The 19,212-nt window shown below is 42.0% G+C and overlaps 1 protein-coding gene across 1 annotated transcript in view; it reads right to left on the bottom strand.

Annotated features, from left to right (window-relative positions):
• Nucleotides 1-10,621, bottom strand: part of ST8SIA1 (ST8 alpha-N-acetyl-neuraminide alpha-2,8-sialyltransferase 1) — a 122,551-nt gene extending 111,930 nt beyond the window's left edge. Inside the window, exon 1 of the mRNA XM_062570593.1 lies at nucleotides 10,419-10,621. Coding sequence (XP_062426577.1) covers nucleotides 10,419-10,612 — 194 coding nt within the window. The 5' untranslated portion in view covers nucleotides 10,613-10,621. The remainder of the gene's footprint in view (nucleotides 1-10,418) is intronic.
• Nucleotides 10,622-19,212: the final 8,591 nt, after the last annotated feature.

Raw genomic sequence — 19,212 nt, 5'->3', positions numbered from 1 at the left:
AGGTTTGTGAGAAGAACAAAGCCAATGCTCTTCCCATTTCCCTTTGCATTTGCTCCCTGTTTACTTGTTTGCAGGGATGACAAACGCACAAGTTGGTCTGTCACTATTTGCCCTCCTAGAGTAGCAATCTGATTAAGGCCAGGAAAGGCTGTGGGAACTGCAGGCAGCTGTGCAAGCACTGTAACAATCTGTAAGGATACTGAAACAGTAGACTTCTCCCTGTAATTCCCGCTCTTGTCTCATCCAACAGCACTTCTCCACAATTGCCTCAGGCTTACTATATTTCCTTTCTATCCCGTGTTACAGCCATGCCCAATAAGGATTTATTTGCACACTTTTTATATTACCATTAAGTTATAGACGGTACAATGCCATAGACCGTTGGGCAAGAGCTTCCCATCTTTACAGAGTCTACACCCTACCTAGATGAGCAAGAATCGAACATCACCTGAGTAGATAAACGGGAAAAATTACCCATAAACAAGCACAGGTAATCTAAAGATTACACTCTACACTTCCACTATTTTGGGATGTCCACACAGTGACAGAGCCCACACATTTTGAGTTGTGGCTCCCAGCTTTCTTGTTTCCACGGAGCTTTCACACAATCCAGACTGACTGCACTAAGTCAATGATTCCCACAGTTCAGATTCACCATGAGAGAGCACAAAGATCAACTAAGAAAGATGCTTCAAAAAGAAAGGGGAACACATACTCATGCCTCATCTAGCCTCATACCTCCTTTCTCTTCTAACATCCTTATATCTTTGTCTTGCTTCTTCAAGTCCCATTGCAGCTCTCACTGCTCTCTTTGACTTCCTACCACGGCAGCAGGAGTCTTGAGGAGTACCTGAAGACGATGCAGAGGTGCTGCCAGTGTGTTAGGGGAGCAGGGCACCAGAAGAGCCCTGTGCTGTGTGGTGCGGGGGTGTGACACAGGACGTGTGGTGTGGGGGTGAGACGCAGGACACCAGCCTGGGCTGGGAAGAAAAGACAGTGCCACAGGATGGATCAGAGAACACTGCTGCTTGGGGGCTGCCAGCAAAGGCGGCATGACAGCACAAAGCAGCAGCACGCACTAATGACTATCAGTGTTGCTCGGTAAGTGACAGACAACAAAGACTGAACACTCAAGACAGATCTGGATGTAGGAATATGGACATACCAGGCAACTGAGTGAGGCAGTGGTAGCAAACAGGGTAGCTGTGCTACTATGATCAGTTTTTCCCCATTTGGGACTTAGAAGATAAGTGGAAAGAAAAGGGAACAAAGCAGTAAACGGAGAAGGAGAACAGTTCATTTAAACTGCCACTTAGTCACTAAGGGGCACAAAAAGTATGATCAAAATTAGAGAATCCAAATTTCATGAGTAGCTGAGGATTCATCAACTTCAAGCTCTTGTCAATTCTTCCCTGCTTTCCCCCCTCCCCACAAAATCATGTGTCATACATTCTTTAAATACTGAGTCAGCCAACACTGACATACAACCTGTAACGTATGGTAACATATTCTGGTGAGGACTGAGACAAATGCAAGAGTGAAGTGTAATGAAAATACTTACCCATTAGAAATTAAAAGTCTAACCATATATATAAAAAAGACCATGTAAGTATTGCTAACATTGCAACTTGCTAGGGAAAATGAAGTAAACAAACTGTAAGTTACTATCCTAGAATAGGGATTCATTTTTCAAGAGAATACTGTATGTTGAATATCTGTTCTATTCCATTTTAAATAGATCAATATTAAATATTAATTATTAAATAGATGCTTCAAAGGAAGCTATGCAAAGAAAACAAAAATGTACACAAATTGTAAAGCATTTTCCAAGTAGTAACTTAGCAGTACCTTCATATCACGCCATGAGTGGAAGGAAGGACCATTACACACCAAACCCCAGTACAAGATTTTAGATCATTCTTCCAGAGAACATTTAGAAGATGTACTGCCAGCAACAGCCTCCAGGTTTTTCTTTGCCTTAAAATTTGCACTAACAGAGGGGAAACCCCTCCATTAATCAAAACTCCTAAAATGTGAAACTGGGATAAATCTCACTAAATGCATTCTTGGACTGAAAATCCTTTAGAACATGGAACATCTCTCTGCATGCTTATGGCTCAGAATAAACAATAATTTATGTACACACTTGTAATTATTCATAGAACTTCCCCGTGTGCGAGGAGTCATCCAGTAGTGACCTGGATATGAAAAGACAGACATGTAACAAGACAACATTTCCTCAAGCTCCTTTATAACTTTATTTCCTTAGCTGTATAAAAGTACATGAGGAATGAGACTCAAGTCTCCTCAATAGTCAGAAGTACAAAAATTCAAAACGCAGATAAGTAACTTAAGAGTCTTCAACCCACTTTCCAAAAGAGCCTAAGTCTTACTGACTTCAAAGAAGAGTTAGACATCAGTGAGCCTTGGATTCAGAATCATACCCTAATTGCATCTTTAAATGCTTTTTGCACTTGCGAGTCAAATCTTGTCGCGTTTCTAAGCATTAATTATATGAGTAGATACTTCATCACCCTGCACTGGGATATCTTATACTGCATGACTGACAGAGCAGTAGAACATCACACACAATGGAAACTCCAGATATTGGGGCAGATGAGATAGTATTACAGAGCTGAAATTTGGTCAAGGCAGAGTACACAGCAGAGCATTAAAATCTCTTCATCAATGGAAAAATAAAAGGGAGGGGGTTATTTGCTTGTCTTTCATCTTTGAAAGGAAATACAAAGCAGTTACTCATCTATTATAATGATGGGCACTCTACACATGCCAAAAATAGGTAAAATTTTCCCACGAGAAAGCATGCAAAATAGCTGCTCTGTTTTCATAGAACTCTTTAAAACACATTCAACCTATATAGCAGCTTTTAAATTAAAGCTTGTTGTGCATTCTCAGAGCAAGAGAGACCTGATAAGGAGAGACTTATCTTGCTACTACATTAAGGCAAAGTCTGCAGTTTATCTTTAAAGTCTGATAGCCAGCAATCCAACACATAAAGAATGGAAAATGGCAGATGACACGAGCAATAGCAGGAGCTGCAGGACTTTGAAGGTGACAGGAAACTCAGTAGGAGAGGGAGATAAAAGAGTAAATAATTTCACAAAAGTTGTTTATAATACTGCTATGTATGCTAATTGGAGAATCATAAAAGGATGTGTCCGAAGAGCCTGGGTGTCCCCTGGAAGCTGAGAATGGTTTCAAGCAGTTTAAGGATGGGAAAAGACAGAAGAGGTGAAAAAACACAGGGGTTTTAAAAGCGGTCACATAGGAGATGAAACGATGCTCATAGGAAATACAGAGGATTAAAAATTTTAAAGCTGGTGGGAACAGCTGAATAGAATGGTTATAGAATAGAACCTCATTATAGGTCACATCTCTTGAGCAGAAAAGCTATAAACCAAGAAGTTCAGGAGGGCAATTTCCAGGTTGATGGAATAGAAGGAGAAGTCAAAGTAATTTAACCTGTTGATTAAAAATAGTAATAACAATTTTTTAAAAATACACTCTGCTGCCCAGGAAATGTTTTGAAAGTATCTAATTTCACAGCCTTCACCTTTTTCCTGAAAAGAGGAATGAGAAAATGACCTCTAGCATCCTAGTTAAAGCAGAAAAATTGTTCTCCATATTGAAATTAGAATCATAGAATCGGTAAGGCTGGAAGGGACCTCTGGAGATCATCTAGTCCAACCTCCCTGCTCAAGCAGGGTCAACTAGAGCGTGGTAGACAGGGTTGCATCCAGGCGGGCCTTGAAGATCTCCAGAGAAGGAGACTCCACAACCTCTCTGGGCAACCTCGTCCAGTGCTCTGTCACTCTCACAGGGAAGAAATTCCCCCTCACATTCAGGCAGAACTGCCTGTGCTTCAATTTCTGCCCATTGCCTCTTGTCCTTCAGATTGGGACAACTGAAAAGAGTTTGTCCCTGTCCCCTTCATACCCTCCCTTCAGATACTTATACACATTGATAAGATCCCCCCCTCAGTCTTCTCCTCCCCAGGCTAAACAGACCCAGCTCTCGCAGCCGTTCCTCACAGGGCAGATGCTCCAGCCCTCTGATCATCTTCGTAGCCCTAAATTCACCTTGTTAAAGATTAAAAATACCTCTATGGTGAAGGAAACAGGCACAGCTTCTTTCTGAAGCTCAGAAATTCTGTAATTACTCTTATGAAAGAGTCTTCACTTATCAGTTCCATTGCCTATCCCACCCTTTATCTAATGAACTTGGATTTTAAGATCTGAAAGAATTGTTTCCTAGTTTTTTATGTAAAAATTGTGACATGATGAAACCCTAATCTCCACTGAGTTTTGCAAATATTACATAATACAGATTAATGTGCCCCAGTATGAATTTAATGGCATACAACTGTGTTAAAACGATTCCACGTTAGTGTGTAATGTTGGGGTAAATTTTCTTGCATCTTGGAAACCATATGTAGCTTATAGAATAAGATGAAAATATATACAAAGATTTAAAATTAAGTATTTTTAGTGCTTAAAAACCTAGAACAACAACAGAAGACCAGTCTAAACAGCCTCCTCAATTCAGTGAGGTTCATCCTCACTGTGGGAAGATAAATTCTAAAGAGGGAAAGGCAATTCATTTTCCATGCTCTTACCTAGGAAGAACTTGCCTTGAAAATATGTCTTTTTACGTATGTAACTGAAAACACATCAGATGGGAGTGACACTCTTCACTGCTGAACAGAGTAGGATGAAAATTATGAGTACAGCAATAAATCACCAGTTACTGTATTGTATGGATTATTCAGTGCCCATTCCCATTCACTATAAGGCAGAAAAGGAAAAACAAAGATGTGCAAATATATATGTACCTCCAAAAGTATCTGCGTATGTATATATCAGGCTCCTCAGGCCATGGTTGAGTAATCTGAATTCCAGTAAAGCCTCTGTTCCTACTCTTCCCTATTGTCTGGCTACAGGCCTTCAGATGCTCTCAGCTAAACACAAAACAAGAATCTCAGGAAACTGGTTACATACTCCCATAAATGCTGGCAACATAGGATTAAAAAAAAAAATCAAAATAAAGCAGCACTACAAAGTTCTGCAAGATCAGATTCTAGAAATAGGCTTTGCAACTGTACATTTCATGAGGAAGACAGAATCTAAGTCAGTAAGGGAATCCCATTTAGGAGACAAGGAGGAAGGATACCATGACAGGGAACTCGGGAACTCTGAGGTCAATTCCTACCTTGTCACCACCACCCTAATCTGCAAAGATACCATGAACTTAAAAACAATAAGAATTGGTTATCTAAGTAATTTAGGTAGTTAAAGATACCTAAGGACCTTGAAGATGTGGACCCAGATCTCTCTACAGTATGCTTCTCACCACAGCTTCCAAATATAAAATGGGACAATAAGACCTCTTCTCTCTCACTCTTAATCTGCCATTCAAATTGTACCTTCCTACCAAAACAATGTCCTGTCTCAGCCAGAGAGGTTAAGAAACTGGATTACAAATACCCACTTAACACCAAGCGCAGCACACCAATTTTAGTCCAGAGGCCTAACAAGCCTGTGTCACATGTCCTAAGCAGGATACTGCTGATTGAGATAGTCACAAAAAGCAAGCACAGGAGACACATACAAATACATCCAAAAATTTCATTTCAAACGTAAACAATTCTGAATTAAAAATAATCAGGCAGTAATAGCACTTACTTGGCAGATTAAAATGAGCTGGTTTTAGCCATTGCCAAAGGACAATATTTGAAACTATCTGATGGCTTTAGAGTGGGCTTTAGGGTGGTCGCATGGGCCACGGAGGTAGAATTGATCTAATGTTAATCCAGCATTTTGCAGCTCTACTTCTAGATCTAAATGCATTCTTTATATATGTCTCAGTGAAATAAGCAGGAATAAATCAGAGTCCCATCAAGCAGATTAAGCAGGGCAAAAACCTTAGCCAGTCAACTTGAGCAATTTGAAGTTCCATCACAGATTTGCCCTTGAAGTACCCCAGTAAAGATGGCAACACTTACATAATTTGCAATGCCTGCACCAAGAGAAGGGAAAAAAAGAAAATAAAACTAAAGCAATTCTCACCAATTTGGCAATAGCATTTGTATTACACAGAATAGGAAGAGACCTGGAATTCCACCTCTGCATTAATAAAATCTAAAATGAAAAACAATTTATATGAAAGAGTGTTCTTCACCTTCACTGTGATTAAATGTAGGTATAGGAATTTGTCTAGCAGATAACAGCTGACAGTAAAAGTCACAATAGTAAGACCCCATCCAGCATGGTGTGCAATAGAGCATTATTTTCACATAAGTATGAAAGCTGTGGAACAGCTATCACACAGTTGTCTGCATCTGCGCAGCACAAGAGCAGAAACCCAAGGTGCTGGAGTCCATCACTGCCTGGATATTCTGTCACCTTGTTCTGTGATTTCAGGCCAGTAGATTCACCTTTCTGTCCCCAGAAAGTGGGCAACAGGCCAAATCTGGGGGGAAAGGAGTGCAAGAGCCCTCTGCCCTCGGGGTTGTGCTGGTGCTGCTGGTTTTGGCAGATGGAGCAGCACAGGGGAGCAGAGCCAGCTTCTAACAGCTGCTTTGGGCCAGAGGCAGGCTACATAAAGTTCACAGCAGTTACCTGCCACCAGCTCAATCAAAACACTCCAAAATAAACCCTGGATGACTTTTCAACATAACACAAAACCACTGCAGCAGCAGCAAGAACAGAACCCACATCTCAAGGGTAGCCTTTCTTTTGCCTTATGCACAAGACTGTCTCATCCCTTCCCAAAGGGTCTCTTCTAACTCCGTCACTCATCACCACCCAACTCTTTCATCTAATGAGGTGGGACTTCTAATGGTCATACACTCGCATCTTTACAGGAGCTTAGTTACTCCCAAGAGAAGGTCCATCCTGGGAAACAAATGAAGCAAAAATGTCAGATACACATACAGCACTTGGGATTTGTGGTTGTGTGCAGCTCATAAGGCAGATTAAAGGCAGATCCTTAACGGCTGGACCTTTCATCAACAGCAATAATTTCAAATAAAATCATCCTAAAAGTACTATAGGATGCTGTTTATTTCAGTAATAACAAACAGGAATTAACAAAAATTTTGTCTAAATCACTGAAGTAGCACTAAGCCCTTAAAAAAACAAACAAACAAAAAAAACACTAAGCAATCTGTAAAAACAATTAGGGTACAATAACATTAAACATCTCCAAGGATGACAAGCCATTTTATTGTAGTTAAATTAGACACATTAGCCATTAGTGACTCTAATGATTGCCTCATTCCTCTTCTGACCACTTTGTAGTGTGAACAGTTCAATATTAAACAGTTTACCATCTGAATTGTGGCTAAGTATTATTCAGTATTTGCCAGAGATGAGATGTTTCCACAGCAGAGTTTGATACCCTCAGTGTCTTTAAACTTCAAGGATGCCAACAGTGATAGTTAGATATTAGGCTGTGCTCAATAACTCTGACTCGCCAGATTTTGAAGCTCTTCAGGGAAGTTACGTTCAACTGAAGAAAGTATTTGGACCAGGAGCTCTTTTGATAACCTCGACCATATCATCAGGCTTTTCAGGATTTGTCCTTTCCTGTAAGAACCTAGGCAACCATTGAGCCGCTACCACCCACAGCACTGATATCAGCAGGACTCAGCATAAAAACATCATGCAAGGATTACTCACAGAAGTCACATATGCAGAATCAAGCCTGAGAGCATGCTTTAAACATGGATTCATGCCAAAGTCAAAGGTTTAACCTTGCTCATTTTGTTACTCGCCTGTACTGTCCTTGCTTACAGCTGCAGTAAGGCAGCACATAGCACAGGTGAAAGACTGAGCCCCTAAAAAGCAATCCATGGCTATTTATATAGTATTTATATTTGAAAACCAATTCTGCAAATCCATATTCAAACAAATAAGCCTCACGTAACACAAGCATCAGGACAGTATGGGCACTTGCATAAACAAAAGTTTACATCCATCAGATCTTTACACAGGGTTTCCTGATTCAACAGACAAAAAGGAGCAGCAGCAGTGGACATGAAGGGTGTTACTGGTACTCAGCTGCCAGAACTCAACCCAAACTGTCACAGATGCTTTCTTTGACCTTGGTAAGTTACTTACTAAAATTCTCTTTGATGCAGCTACAGACTGTAATAGGGGAACAGTATTTCCTGCTTTTCAAAAGTATGTTTTGATAAAGTTAATTACTAGGTGACAATCTTCTTCAACAATAAGAGTGAAGCCAGTTGATAGGAGGAAAAAGATACAAAATGGTCAGACATTTATTCTATGTAGCAAGACCCAGGCTATTTGAATACCTTTACAGGACCACAGAGAGAATATTAAACAAAATATTAATGTGAAAGCTTGCATTTTCCTCATACATATTTTTTTTTAGCAGTAGCAAGTACAGATTTATCCTCAAGTGCATAAAAAAAAAAAAGAACTAAAACAGCTGTTTGATAACCAGAACAGGTGACAGGAGGGCTAGGGAAAATAGCAGTTAATATGGTTCTTTTTAAGTAACATGTTTTTTATTAAAACTCACTTAATATTACGGAAGGCAGAGTCATTTCAAAGTCCAAACACAGGACTTTGATAAAACTCTATGCCTACTCTCCAATTAGGATACAGATTTTCATTCACAGTAGAAATTAAACCTTGGAGTTTTTCAGAGCTCTTTTGGAAAAAAAAATGTAGCAAAGAGCGTGTCATTCTCTCAGTCATCTAACAATATAGAGCAATGCACTTGACATGGATTTCAATTTCTAAAATTTCTACTTATTTTAAGAGAAGCAAATTCATGCAGCAAAAATACAGCCCTACATCACAATTATTTGAGTATTTTGATATACTCACTACACATCTCCAGTACACGTTTTCCTTTAAAGGCTTCCTTTGTTCTTTGCAGCACATTGATTTAACGCTCATTATATTTAGCACTGCACCAGCTCATCAAGAGACAAGACAATGAACAAGAAACAATAGCTCATTTTTTGGAAGATCTCCTGAATAAGCATCTTTGAGATAATCGTTATGCTTAGGGAGTGGCAAAACATATGGAAGTGGAATAGTCAAAGAGTCAAAAATTTTGGTTTGGAAAACCCCATAGCAGAAATGACTAAAAAATAATTTTTAAGATGAAAGCTGCAACACCAGTGGCAATTTTCAGAACAACATTTGATTTACAAATATAAAAGTAATACATTAAAATCTTTCCTGCATCTAGGCTGTTTTTAGAAATCTGGATTCATCTACCTAAAAAAACCCTGTGCATCTATTAAAATGAATTAACATCTGAAAATATCAACCTAGTGTCTTCCAAAAACTTTCTTTTCTATCCACTATCTTGGGATGAGGACCCCACACTATTGTCACTTTATGGTTAACTCCGGGTTAAAGCAGGAACGTCTTTCAGGCCTATCCAATGAGATGGTATTAACACCCACCCCCTTATCACCTCTCATTGCTTATATTCCCTGCAAGCTTTGGGGGATGAAGGAAGAACGTGCTTTTGAAGAACCACAAGGTCTGTGTAAAGTTTTTGTTATCCCAACAGACAAGAAATACAGTGATCACATGCCAGCTCCAGATGACGACAAATGAAAGTTGAGTTGCACTCAAAAAAAATACCGAAGGACCTCAAATAAAGCAATATACCGCTCTTCTTCTAAGAGGTCCCTTGGAATTCAGATCTGGCTTACCCTGGTATTTCCCAAAGACAAAGGGCCTTTTTCTGCAGGGAGTTTGATTGCCTCTTCCATTTGTTACTTAGAGGACAGGAGGGAAATGCAGCTTCCCTCGCAGGAATGGAAGGGGAAACCAGCTTCTCCCTTGCGGTTAGCCTGCATTTTAGGCAGACCCCGCGAGCGCAGCTCCCAAGGCAGTGCGAGCGCGCACGCTTCCACGGGCCGCGGCAGCGCCCGGCCTCTGCACCGCCGCGAGATGCGGCTCCGCGACTGCGGCGCTCCTCTCCCTCCGCGCGGCTGGCGAAGGTGCACAGAGGCGGCACCGCGCTCCGCGGCCACGTCGCGGAGCAAACGCGGTGGAGGGCGCACAGCGCGAGGCCAGGGGAAAGGTGGGTGCCCTTTCACGTGGCTTCTGTAACGAGCCGCAAAGACTGAAGCGCCCGGCGGGAAGGCGCAGCGGACCCGCTCCCCCGCGCGAGGCCCACCAGCGCCGCCCACGCGCGGGAGCCGCCAAGGGGCTGCGGCGGGCAACAAGCCTCGGCGGCGCCGCCGCCCCGGCCGCGCTCCCCCTCCATCAGGGCAGGAAAGTTTGGGGCAGCTGGGGCGCCGCCAGCCGCTGGCCCCGCGGCGGCAAAGCAAAGTTTGGGGCCGGGCGCGGAGCGGAGGGCGCGGAGCGGCGCAGCGGCCCCCGGCGGGCGCAGGCCGGTACCTGAACACGGCGACCGCGGTGTGGTTCCTCCTCCACGCCTTGCCCTGCTGCAGCAGCACCCCCTGCACGATCTCCTTCTCGTCCGGCAGCCGGTACACGGGGAAGACGTAGAGCCAGCACAGCACAAAGACGCCCAAGGCGCTGGCGCCCACGGGCAGCCGCGTCCGCGGCCACTTCCACACCAGCCCCGCCATCCTCCTCCTCGTCGTCGCCGTCCCCGCCGTCCCCGCGCCGCGCCGCCGCGCCGCCGGGCTGCGCTCCCGCATCAGGCCCGCGCCGTGCGGCGCCCGCGCCCGCGGGGGGCCGCCAGCGCGAGGGCGGCCGCGGGCACCGACCCCCGCCGCCCCGCCCCGCCGCCGCTCCCGCGCACTAAGCGCGGCGGCGCGGCTGGCGCCCGCGGGCTGCTGCCATCGCAGCCCACCTGGCCGGGGGAGAGCCGGGCCCCGCGCGGCCGCGGCGGCAGCGCGGCCGCGTCAGGTTTCCTCCGCTGGCCGCGCCGCGACTGCCTCCCCTCGCGGCGGTGGCGGCCGCCTCCCGTCCGCACAGGCATTTGGTCCCTCGCGTTCCCCGCCGCACGATGCTCCGCCGCTCCCTCCCCTCCCCTCCCCTCCCCTCCCCGCCTCCCCCTCGCACCGCGCCGCCGCCGCCAGCCCCTGTAAATTTCCATCCCGCCCCGTGGGGGCCGCCTCGCGCCCGGTAACGGCCGCCGCGGCCCCCGCCCCAACGGCCGCGGCCGCTCGCGCCCGCCCGCCCTCAGCGGGGCGGTGGCGGCAAACGGCTGCCCCGCTCTACGCCCCTGCCGCCAGGGGGTGCCCGGCCGCGGCCCGGCCCCTCGCGGCTCCGCAGCACGCCCTGGCGGCCATTTTCCCGCCTGCGAGGCGGCGGCGGCGGCCCCGGCAGGAGCTGAGGAGGGAGCAGCGGGAATACTGCGGATTCCCGCGTAGCCCCGGTGTGATTTCGGTATGGGTTAGCGGCCGGCGACCTTGAGTTTCACGCGCACACGGCGAGTTGGTACTTGGGGTACTGTCAGGGTTGCGCGGCCGCCGAGGGACAGGTTTGAGCACTTCAAACTTGTGAAAACCGAGGCAGCAGGGAAGCATTTCAAGGAAAAGAGATATGAGATATGGTAGCACAATACATCTTTTAGTGAAGTGCCTACTCTGCCATCTAATGGGGAGGCAGCCTCTGCCTAAATAAAGGTATGTTAGCACAATCCATCTTTTAGTGAAGTGTCTTCAGTGCCGTCTAATGGGGAGGGAAGTACTGCCTCACCGGTCTGCTAAAATCATCTGAAATACAGCGATAGAAGTCAATACTTAGCTGCCTAGCAAAGGACAGCAAACGAAAAATCTGTGGTTTAACATTCTTGCCGTAGCAGTTATTCAGTTAAACAACTTGGACCTTAACCACCCCAAATTCTAGGGTTCTTTCTCTGAATATCTAGAATTTCCCCTGGATTATTGATGAGTGAAGTTTGGAAATAAGTTGTGGGTGAAGGAAGGAAAACAAGAAGGAACCAGTTTAATATGTCCTGACCGTAAGGGAGCAATAAAATAATCTTAAATAATAGCTTGCTATCTTTACAGCATTTTCAGCTAGAGATCCCAAACAGATGACACTTCGTTTTCATTAAAATATAAGCTTGAAACCTCAGTGCACTTTCAGTGCTTGAGAGAAGGAAAAATATTCTCCGTTGCCATGTAATTGCCATGTAAAAATACACTCTGACAAAAAGAGTATTAGCAAGATGATGTCTAATGAATAAAAAATGTGATATATAATTGCATAAAAAATACCATTTTCATTCTTACTTCACACACTAGAGCTGTCTAGAGCATTAGAGCTGTTTTCTAATGACAAAATTGGAAAAGAAATTGAGTAGTGAATTTTGGCCAACCTCAGACAGAAAGTATTTTGAAGCAGAATAAATATTTTCATCCTTCCAAGCAAACATTTACTTTTGGTGAGAAAGCTATTTACCAACAGTAAAATAAAACAGAACTTATTCAGTCACCTCTATTTAAAACAAATTGAAACTATTCAATCTCTAGAGAGAGTATTTCAAAATGTAGTTAGCTAAGACTCATAAAAAGTAAAAATTATTAAATTGTGCAGAACTGTATTTCAAATTAAATTCTGCCACTCAGCTCACCTCTAGCTGAGAACAGAGACAAATCAGAGTCCCTGTGTTACTTGGGAAAAAAGGAAAGAGAAAAAAGAACAAAGAGAAGGAGAAATGACTGTTAGTCTTTATCCAAAATGATTAAGGTAAAGGAAGTAGAAATAAAACTGATGAAATTATTTCTTAATTTCTTCAGAAATGTATCCCTCCCTACATTATATAGGGAGGGGTTATTGGCTGAATGCAGGATTTTTGATCTTGTGCACCAAGACACAAGATTTTTCTTCTTCTTTTTTTTTCCTTGTAAATCAATAAGATATTCCTAAGTCTTTCCTCTTTTCCTCTTTTTTTTTTTTTTTTGAATATATTTCAGCATCAAGCCCCCAGGCTGTTCACTGAATTTATAACAATCCATGGCCTGTCTAGTGCAATGGCTGTAACTCCATCACCATTTTCTGCCTGCAAGGAGCCAGATGGATCAACGTAGAGATGAGGCAGAGCTGATGTTGCTGCACACGTGTAATGGAGAACTGAAAATATCTGGCTTCATTCTGCTCTTATACAGGTGGGAATATCAGATATGCCAGCACAAACTCAAATCTTTTGCTCTTATAGTCAAATCTATTTCTACCCAGTATTTTCAGTCTATTTTCTTCCCCTCTGTCAGTAAGCCCCAAAGAGAAGTGCACCAGGGATTTATGTTGAAGATAAGAGTTGCAGGTGGAGAATAAACTGAAGGTAAGAATCAACTGCTAAACGTAACTCTTGCTTTTAAGCAAATGGCCTTAAGTACTTCAATGACTTGCAATCATTGATAAGATGTAGTGATCAACAAGCCAAAAATATCTTTAAATCATTGAAGGTCACTGAACATTGAAGTTCAGCTATGAGACATATCTGTTGCCCTCTATTTTATTGAAACTTCTCACCTCTGTTATTTTAGTCCCAAGTAGGATCCATAACCAGAAAGGCTGACTATTTTGGACATGGTTCATATGCAGCCCTACTTCAGCAAAAAAATTGTTATTGAGAGATGCCTGTAAAAAGAAGCACAGAGAAAAGCAAGGAATGAGAATACTGAACAAAAAGAATTTCAGACAACCAAAAGAAATAATGTTATTATCCACTCATCGGAAAGCATAGTGGTATGATTTTTCTGGACTCACTGTAAATGTCACACTAGACCTTTTCTCCAGTTTTCCGTTGCCTGTTTGTTTGCCACAACCATACAAACTACATGTACATTCATACAAAGTTTTTTTTCATTCATCATGTGTATAGATACTTGAGCTGTCTATATGCCTGTCTGTGAGCTTTGCATTTCCCTGTCTGCCCCTGAGGGTGGAGCTGATACTCTACTCAGTTACTTTGTTCTGATCTCCTCAGTACTGCTTTCTCAGGTAGAGTGGCAGTGCAAAGACCTTTTTCTAGGGTTATAGAATAGCACCTCCTCTTTCCCTTACCTCCAACCCAAAGCACATGTGAAGAACAGAGCTGCATCTTTTAGAAAATCCAATTGTTGTCTGCTTTTGTTTATAGGATCTTGTACTCCTACATACATCTTTTGGTACTTAGCCTATGCTTCATTTCGGCCCTCTCTTATCTTCTATAATAATGGTACTTTCCCTCATCACTTCAACATCCCACTCATTTTCTGCTCTGCAGATTTTAGCAGAGCAGTTACATTGGAATCATCTTTTACGCTGTAACATCCTTTCAGTTATGAAAATGCTGTCATTCTGATTGCGCTCAGTCACCATCTGACTAAAATAACTTGCTTTATACTGTGCCCTCAATTTTATGAGTATTTTGCGCTCCAGTAGCAGAGTATATGTGAAGCTTGGATTTGTTTTTTTAGGGAGAAGGGTTACAGTTGGTATTTCGTGTATAATGGCAGCCCTTATTCCTAACTGCAATAAATAGTCTGTGTTCATTTGTGTTTTGGCCAAATGTGCAACAGCAAAATGTTCAGAAATCCTCATCTGTATTAGATATTTTAAATTAGCTTTTGCATGGTGTCATCACTCTGGATTTCTGTTATCGAAATATTACCATACATTACACACATTACACAACTGCACATTACCCAATAACAAGTAAAAAGATGCGTGCATAGGTAACATGGAATGTATCCAGCCATTGATGACAAACACTTTGCTTTTAGGTTTTGCATTGAAAGAAGTTTTTCTGATAAAAGAGCAAAACAGACAATTTTTAACAACTTTGCCATCATTGCTTTACATCATTGCAGCATCACTAGGAGGGCTATAAAGACAAGACTTCTTTTTTGCAGCACTGGCTTCATAATACCTCTTTAACAGATCTTAGTATATGCAAAAGTGCCTATAAAAGACATGGATGGGCAGGACCACCAGTGAAGTGAAGATAAAGAAGCACGGAGTGGTGGAAGGTGGACTTCCTGCCGTGTGCACTGCAGAAAACTCGCTTTCCAAAACAGCATATATCCATTCACAGTAGAGATCCAAATCTTCCTTTCACAGTAATTATTCCCACAGCTGGTATAGTTTTCACCATTAGTAGTGTATACATCCATAAAGCACAGTAAGTTTAATATAATCCTTAAAGTGTTTGACCTTAGGTATAACTGAGTCCAATAGATGTGACCTATTGTAACAAAGGGAAAGAAATCAGTTACTAGCCTAAACAACTGCATCATTTATTACTGAAAAACATCAGAGCCTAGGAGAACCATTATAAAGTATACCTCCTCGAAATTAAGAGATTTATTACAAACAGTAGCTATAAAGGTGTAGAGGAAGAGAGTTATGATGCACACATCACTGGAGCTAGATGTGTTCAGCAGCCTCTCTCAATCCTCCCACAGGGAAAACTATGAGCATGCTGTGGTGAACCTGAACTCCTGTACTAACGTAGGAATTGTCCTTACTAGTCAAAGCAATCTGCACTGAAGTTAAGGGGTTAGTCATAACGACCAGGACTACACCAAAGAATAGGGGCTTGCTGGATTAGTGCTAATTTTGCATTAGGACTGTAACACCAAAAGGATTATGGCTGGAGGGGCCCTGTTTCATTATATACTATTTAAAACAGAAATAAAACATGCATAAAATAACAATGGCACAGCATACACAAATGCGCAGACATGTGCACAGAGATTTCAAGCAGATCTCGTAAGCAAGTAGGCGTTTACCTTACTAGTGGAGTTCCTTTTCCTTTGGGACTCAGATGGATTCTGACCTCATGTCTGACATTTGCTGAAATTTCGATCTGTGCAGTTGCTGTCAGGAAGCTGTCATTCATAATTTAGCATTGTTTAAGAACGCCTGTTCATGAGAAGGTCATGTCTGATACAGAGAGGGGCATAATAGATTTCATCTTGCAAGAAGTAATCCCTCTAGACTAGGATGAAGCATACGGAAGAAAAGCAGAGGGAAGGAAGAAGCACATTGATACTGCTGCTGTTTCTTTTTTTCCTGTAACAAATGATCCTTAGCTATCATTAGGAAGAAACATGAAGTTGTGTGAAGCATCAGAAGTCCTTCACTGCTTCTGAGACCAGCTGAGAATTAACAATAGGTCTAGATTACACGATTTGTTTTATTTTCTATCTCTAAGGGAAAAACAGGATGATGCAGAAATGTGCTTAAAGAGAAATTTCAGCAGTATCAGTTTCAGTTGCAACGCTCAAAGCCTAGATAGCCTGAATATCCAAGAGGAAGCCTCACAGCTGCTCTCACTGTTTGTGGCTTCCTCTGGCAGGCACCTGGACTCCAAGCAGACTCTGTTGACCTCTAATGCACAGGATCATGGGTAAAGCCAGATCCAGTTTGCAGGGACAAATGAAAATCTGACTTAAAATGGAGAAAAGGACAAAGTATCAGAAAATTAAATAGCCTGGCTAGATGAGACTTCAGGTACAGAAAGAGTGCAGAAACTGCTAGGGTTCTATGCTGAGTTAGGGTTGTATGTAAAATTTCCATTAGTGAAGTCTTCCATTTGCCCATTCATTTAGGGCAAACTTTACATGCTGTCCTCAGAGTAGTTTTCCAGTTATATTAATTGAAACATACTTGTGTATAGGAACAGTATGCATACAGTAGCTTTTATATACATTACTGATGAACCAATACTTCTCTAGCATTTTTTAAGTAGTTTTTTTTCCCAAAAAATAAAGTTATCATTGCCATTATCTCCATTTAATGTGGTAAACAGAGGCAGAGGCCTGATCTGGCTGATGACTGGGCTAGATTTGTAACAGAGGCTTCTTGAAGCCCGGTGCAGTGGGACATACCTAATGGAGACAGCTTTGTTTATTACTTGAAACTCCTGTATTCCCTGACAGCTATTACTAGAGAATTACTGAAGGATTTTTATGGATATTTTGGGGGCCTCTAAAGTTATGCAGTATCACTTCATCTTGATCCAGACAATTCAAAGTTCTGTTAAGGAACAAATGGTGAAGATAATTTGTTTTATTTCTTCACATATATAATCAAAATGAGAGCAAAGCTTGGCACAGAGATTGTCCATCAAAGAACAGAGATGAAGTTAAGATAAATTAAAGTATTATTCTCTGTGCTGAGTGACAACACAAAGCACAGCTAAAAGAAAACAGAAGGCTAGAAGATGAAAGTTTCTGAGGCAAAACAGAGGAGATCTGCATTATTGTCCACAGAGAATGTCAACACTCATCACTAAAAGCCCTAGCAAACATGAACTTTGGAGCCATCACTAGTGTAACCTGCACATTGCTTTTCTGAGCTTCGGCTGTATTTAGCAGCCTCAGATTGTAGTAGTTCTTTCACAATTGTCAATTAATAATGTGATTCCCCTAGTGCTATCCAGGTTATATAGATTCTTATCAGCCATCCTTAATACAGCCATCCTTAATTCTGAAACTCTGCCTAATTTATTTTTCTCAAGTTACCTAGTCAATGTGACTCCCTTAAAAAAAAAATAAGAACCATATTTTATTCTGTTGCAAGGTTTGTTCTGCGTAACATTTTAAACACAAGGTAAGAACAGTTTCCTCCTGTGAGAAGAAACAGAGGAGATGATAGATAGATTACTTTGTTTTACAAAGTATTACTCTGTGATGTCTGTCATCTAGAAGGCAAGTTTTACAAGTCATTAATTCAAGCAGATGGTGGTCTAGAGTCTAATAGATAACATAAGTTGGCTGGGAACATAAAAATCAGCAAACCCTTTTTGCAGATAAAACATACTTTTCAACCTAGTATTTACTTATAGGAGATGTGACATCAGACAATTTAACTTACATTTTATCATTGCTGCACAAAGAATCATTGTTTGGGCTCAGAGAGAATAATAAACAGTTGGACCAGAACTGAAGCAAAGAGCAAAATCTTTGACCTGGAATTAAACGGGCATCTGTTAGTGTGTCCCCTTACACCAAGATAACAAGCGCAGTTGTACCATTGTTAATATGATCTCTGCTGAGTTGGAAGAGCCCAAATATAGTTAGGTATGTAAAAAAACCCAAATCCCAAACAATCCAGATAACTCCTTATTGAGTGTCATTCAAAAAAATAAATCTTAAAATAAATTAAGTCCTCATCTGCATCATAAGATGTTTTCTGTAGACTTGAAGGTTCAAATGGACCTCATATTTCTGAAAAGCGCCTGCAAATGCCACACTGTGAAGTTCCATATGTTCCTGCATAAAATCTGTTCCACAAACAGATACTAACTAGTCCTTTCCCCTAACTACTATACTCAATTTAAGGCATAAAAAGGAATGAAGGTGACTACCCAAGATGTCTGTGTATTAATACTTATCTTAAATAGCTTAGAAAAATATCACAGAAAGATAAATTTGACTGATAAGGTTAAGTAACCCAATTTTCATTTTCATTCTTCTCTGTGTTCCTTTGTTGCAGCTGAGGTAGACACAATTGCTCACATACCATGAGGAAGTCTGATTCCCAATATACTAGTGTTTGGAAAAGCATTGAAATTTAGGCCACTTAACCAAGCCATATGAAACCACTAAGGCTTTTGATGTCAGGCCACCACAAAGCTCTAAATTCTGTGTAACCTACTATTTATAATTATTATAACCACAGACTGAAAAAAAAAAAATAAATAAAGGAGCTTCCTTTCTAGAACTGTACCCTTCCAAAGAAGGAAATGGAAATGAAAACATTCTCTCTCAATCCGTAAACAGTAGTTGCCTCGAGTCTGTGGGTGTAAAAGTGAAAGAGCCTGTGATTCCAAGTAAGCGAAGTGTGGAAACAAAGAAGCTCCCATGGTCTGCAAGATAGAAGATAAGTTTTAAAGATAGAGTTTGTTAAGCCAGTGCTGGTGTCTCTAAATATTTGTCTTCAGCTTCATCTTAGTTTGAACAGAGTTTAGATTTGTGTCCTGTTACTTGGTTGTGAGTATAAAATAACCAGGAGCTCTCATAATTTTTATAGTAGCTATTTGGTGGTGATTTTGATGGTATCTGTACTGGCTGTGGGTACGGATCATCACATACTTCCTGTTCCCAGACAAGACAAAAAAGGTGAATATGTCAGAGAGGTTTTATTACATTATCAACTGCTAGGGAGAGGTCCCAGTTCCAGTGTCTGTGATTTATAACAGCCAACACAGGAAATGCTATGCAGGATTGGTGAACCTGTCCTTGAACAGGCCCAAGATAAGCTCAGTGCTTAGAGGTACGAGCCA

This window comes from Rhea pennata, chromosome 1, assembly GCF_028389875.1.
Source record: "Rhea pennata isolate bPtePen1 chromosome 1, bPtePen1.pri, whole genome shotgun sequence".
Taxonomy (NCBI): Eukaryota; Metazoa; Chordata; class Aves; order Rheiformes; family Rheidae; genus Rhea; species Rhea pennata.
Note: the sequence above shows the minus strand (reverse complement) of the source record. Positions and strands in the feature narration are given on the sequence as shown.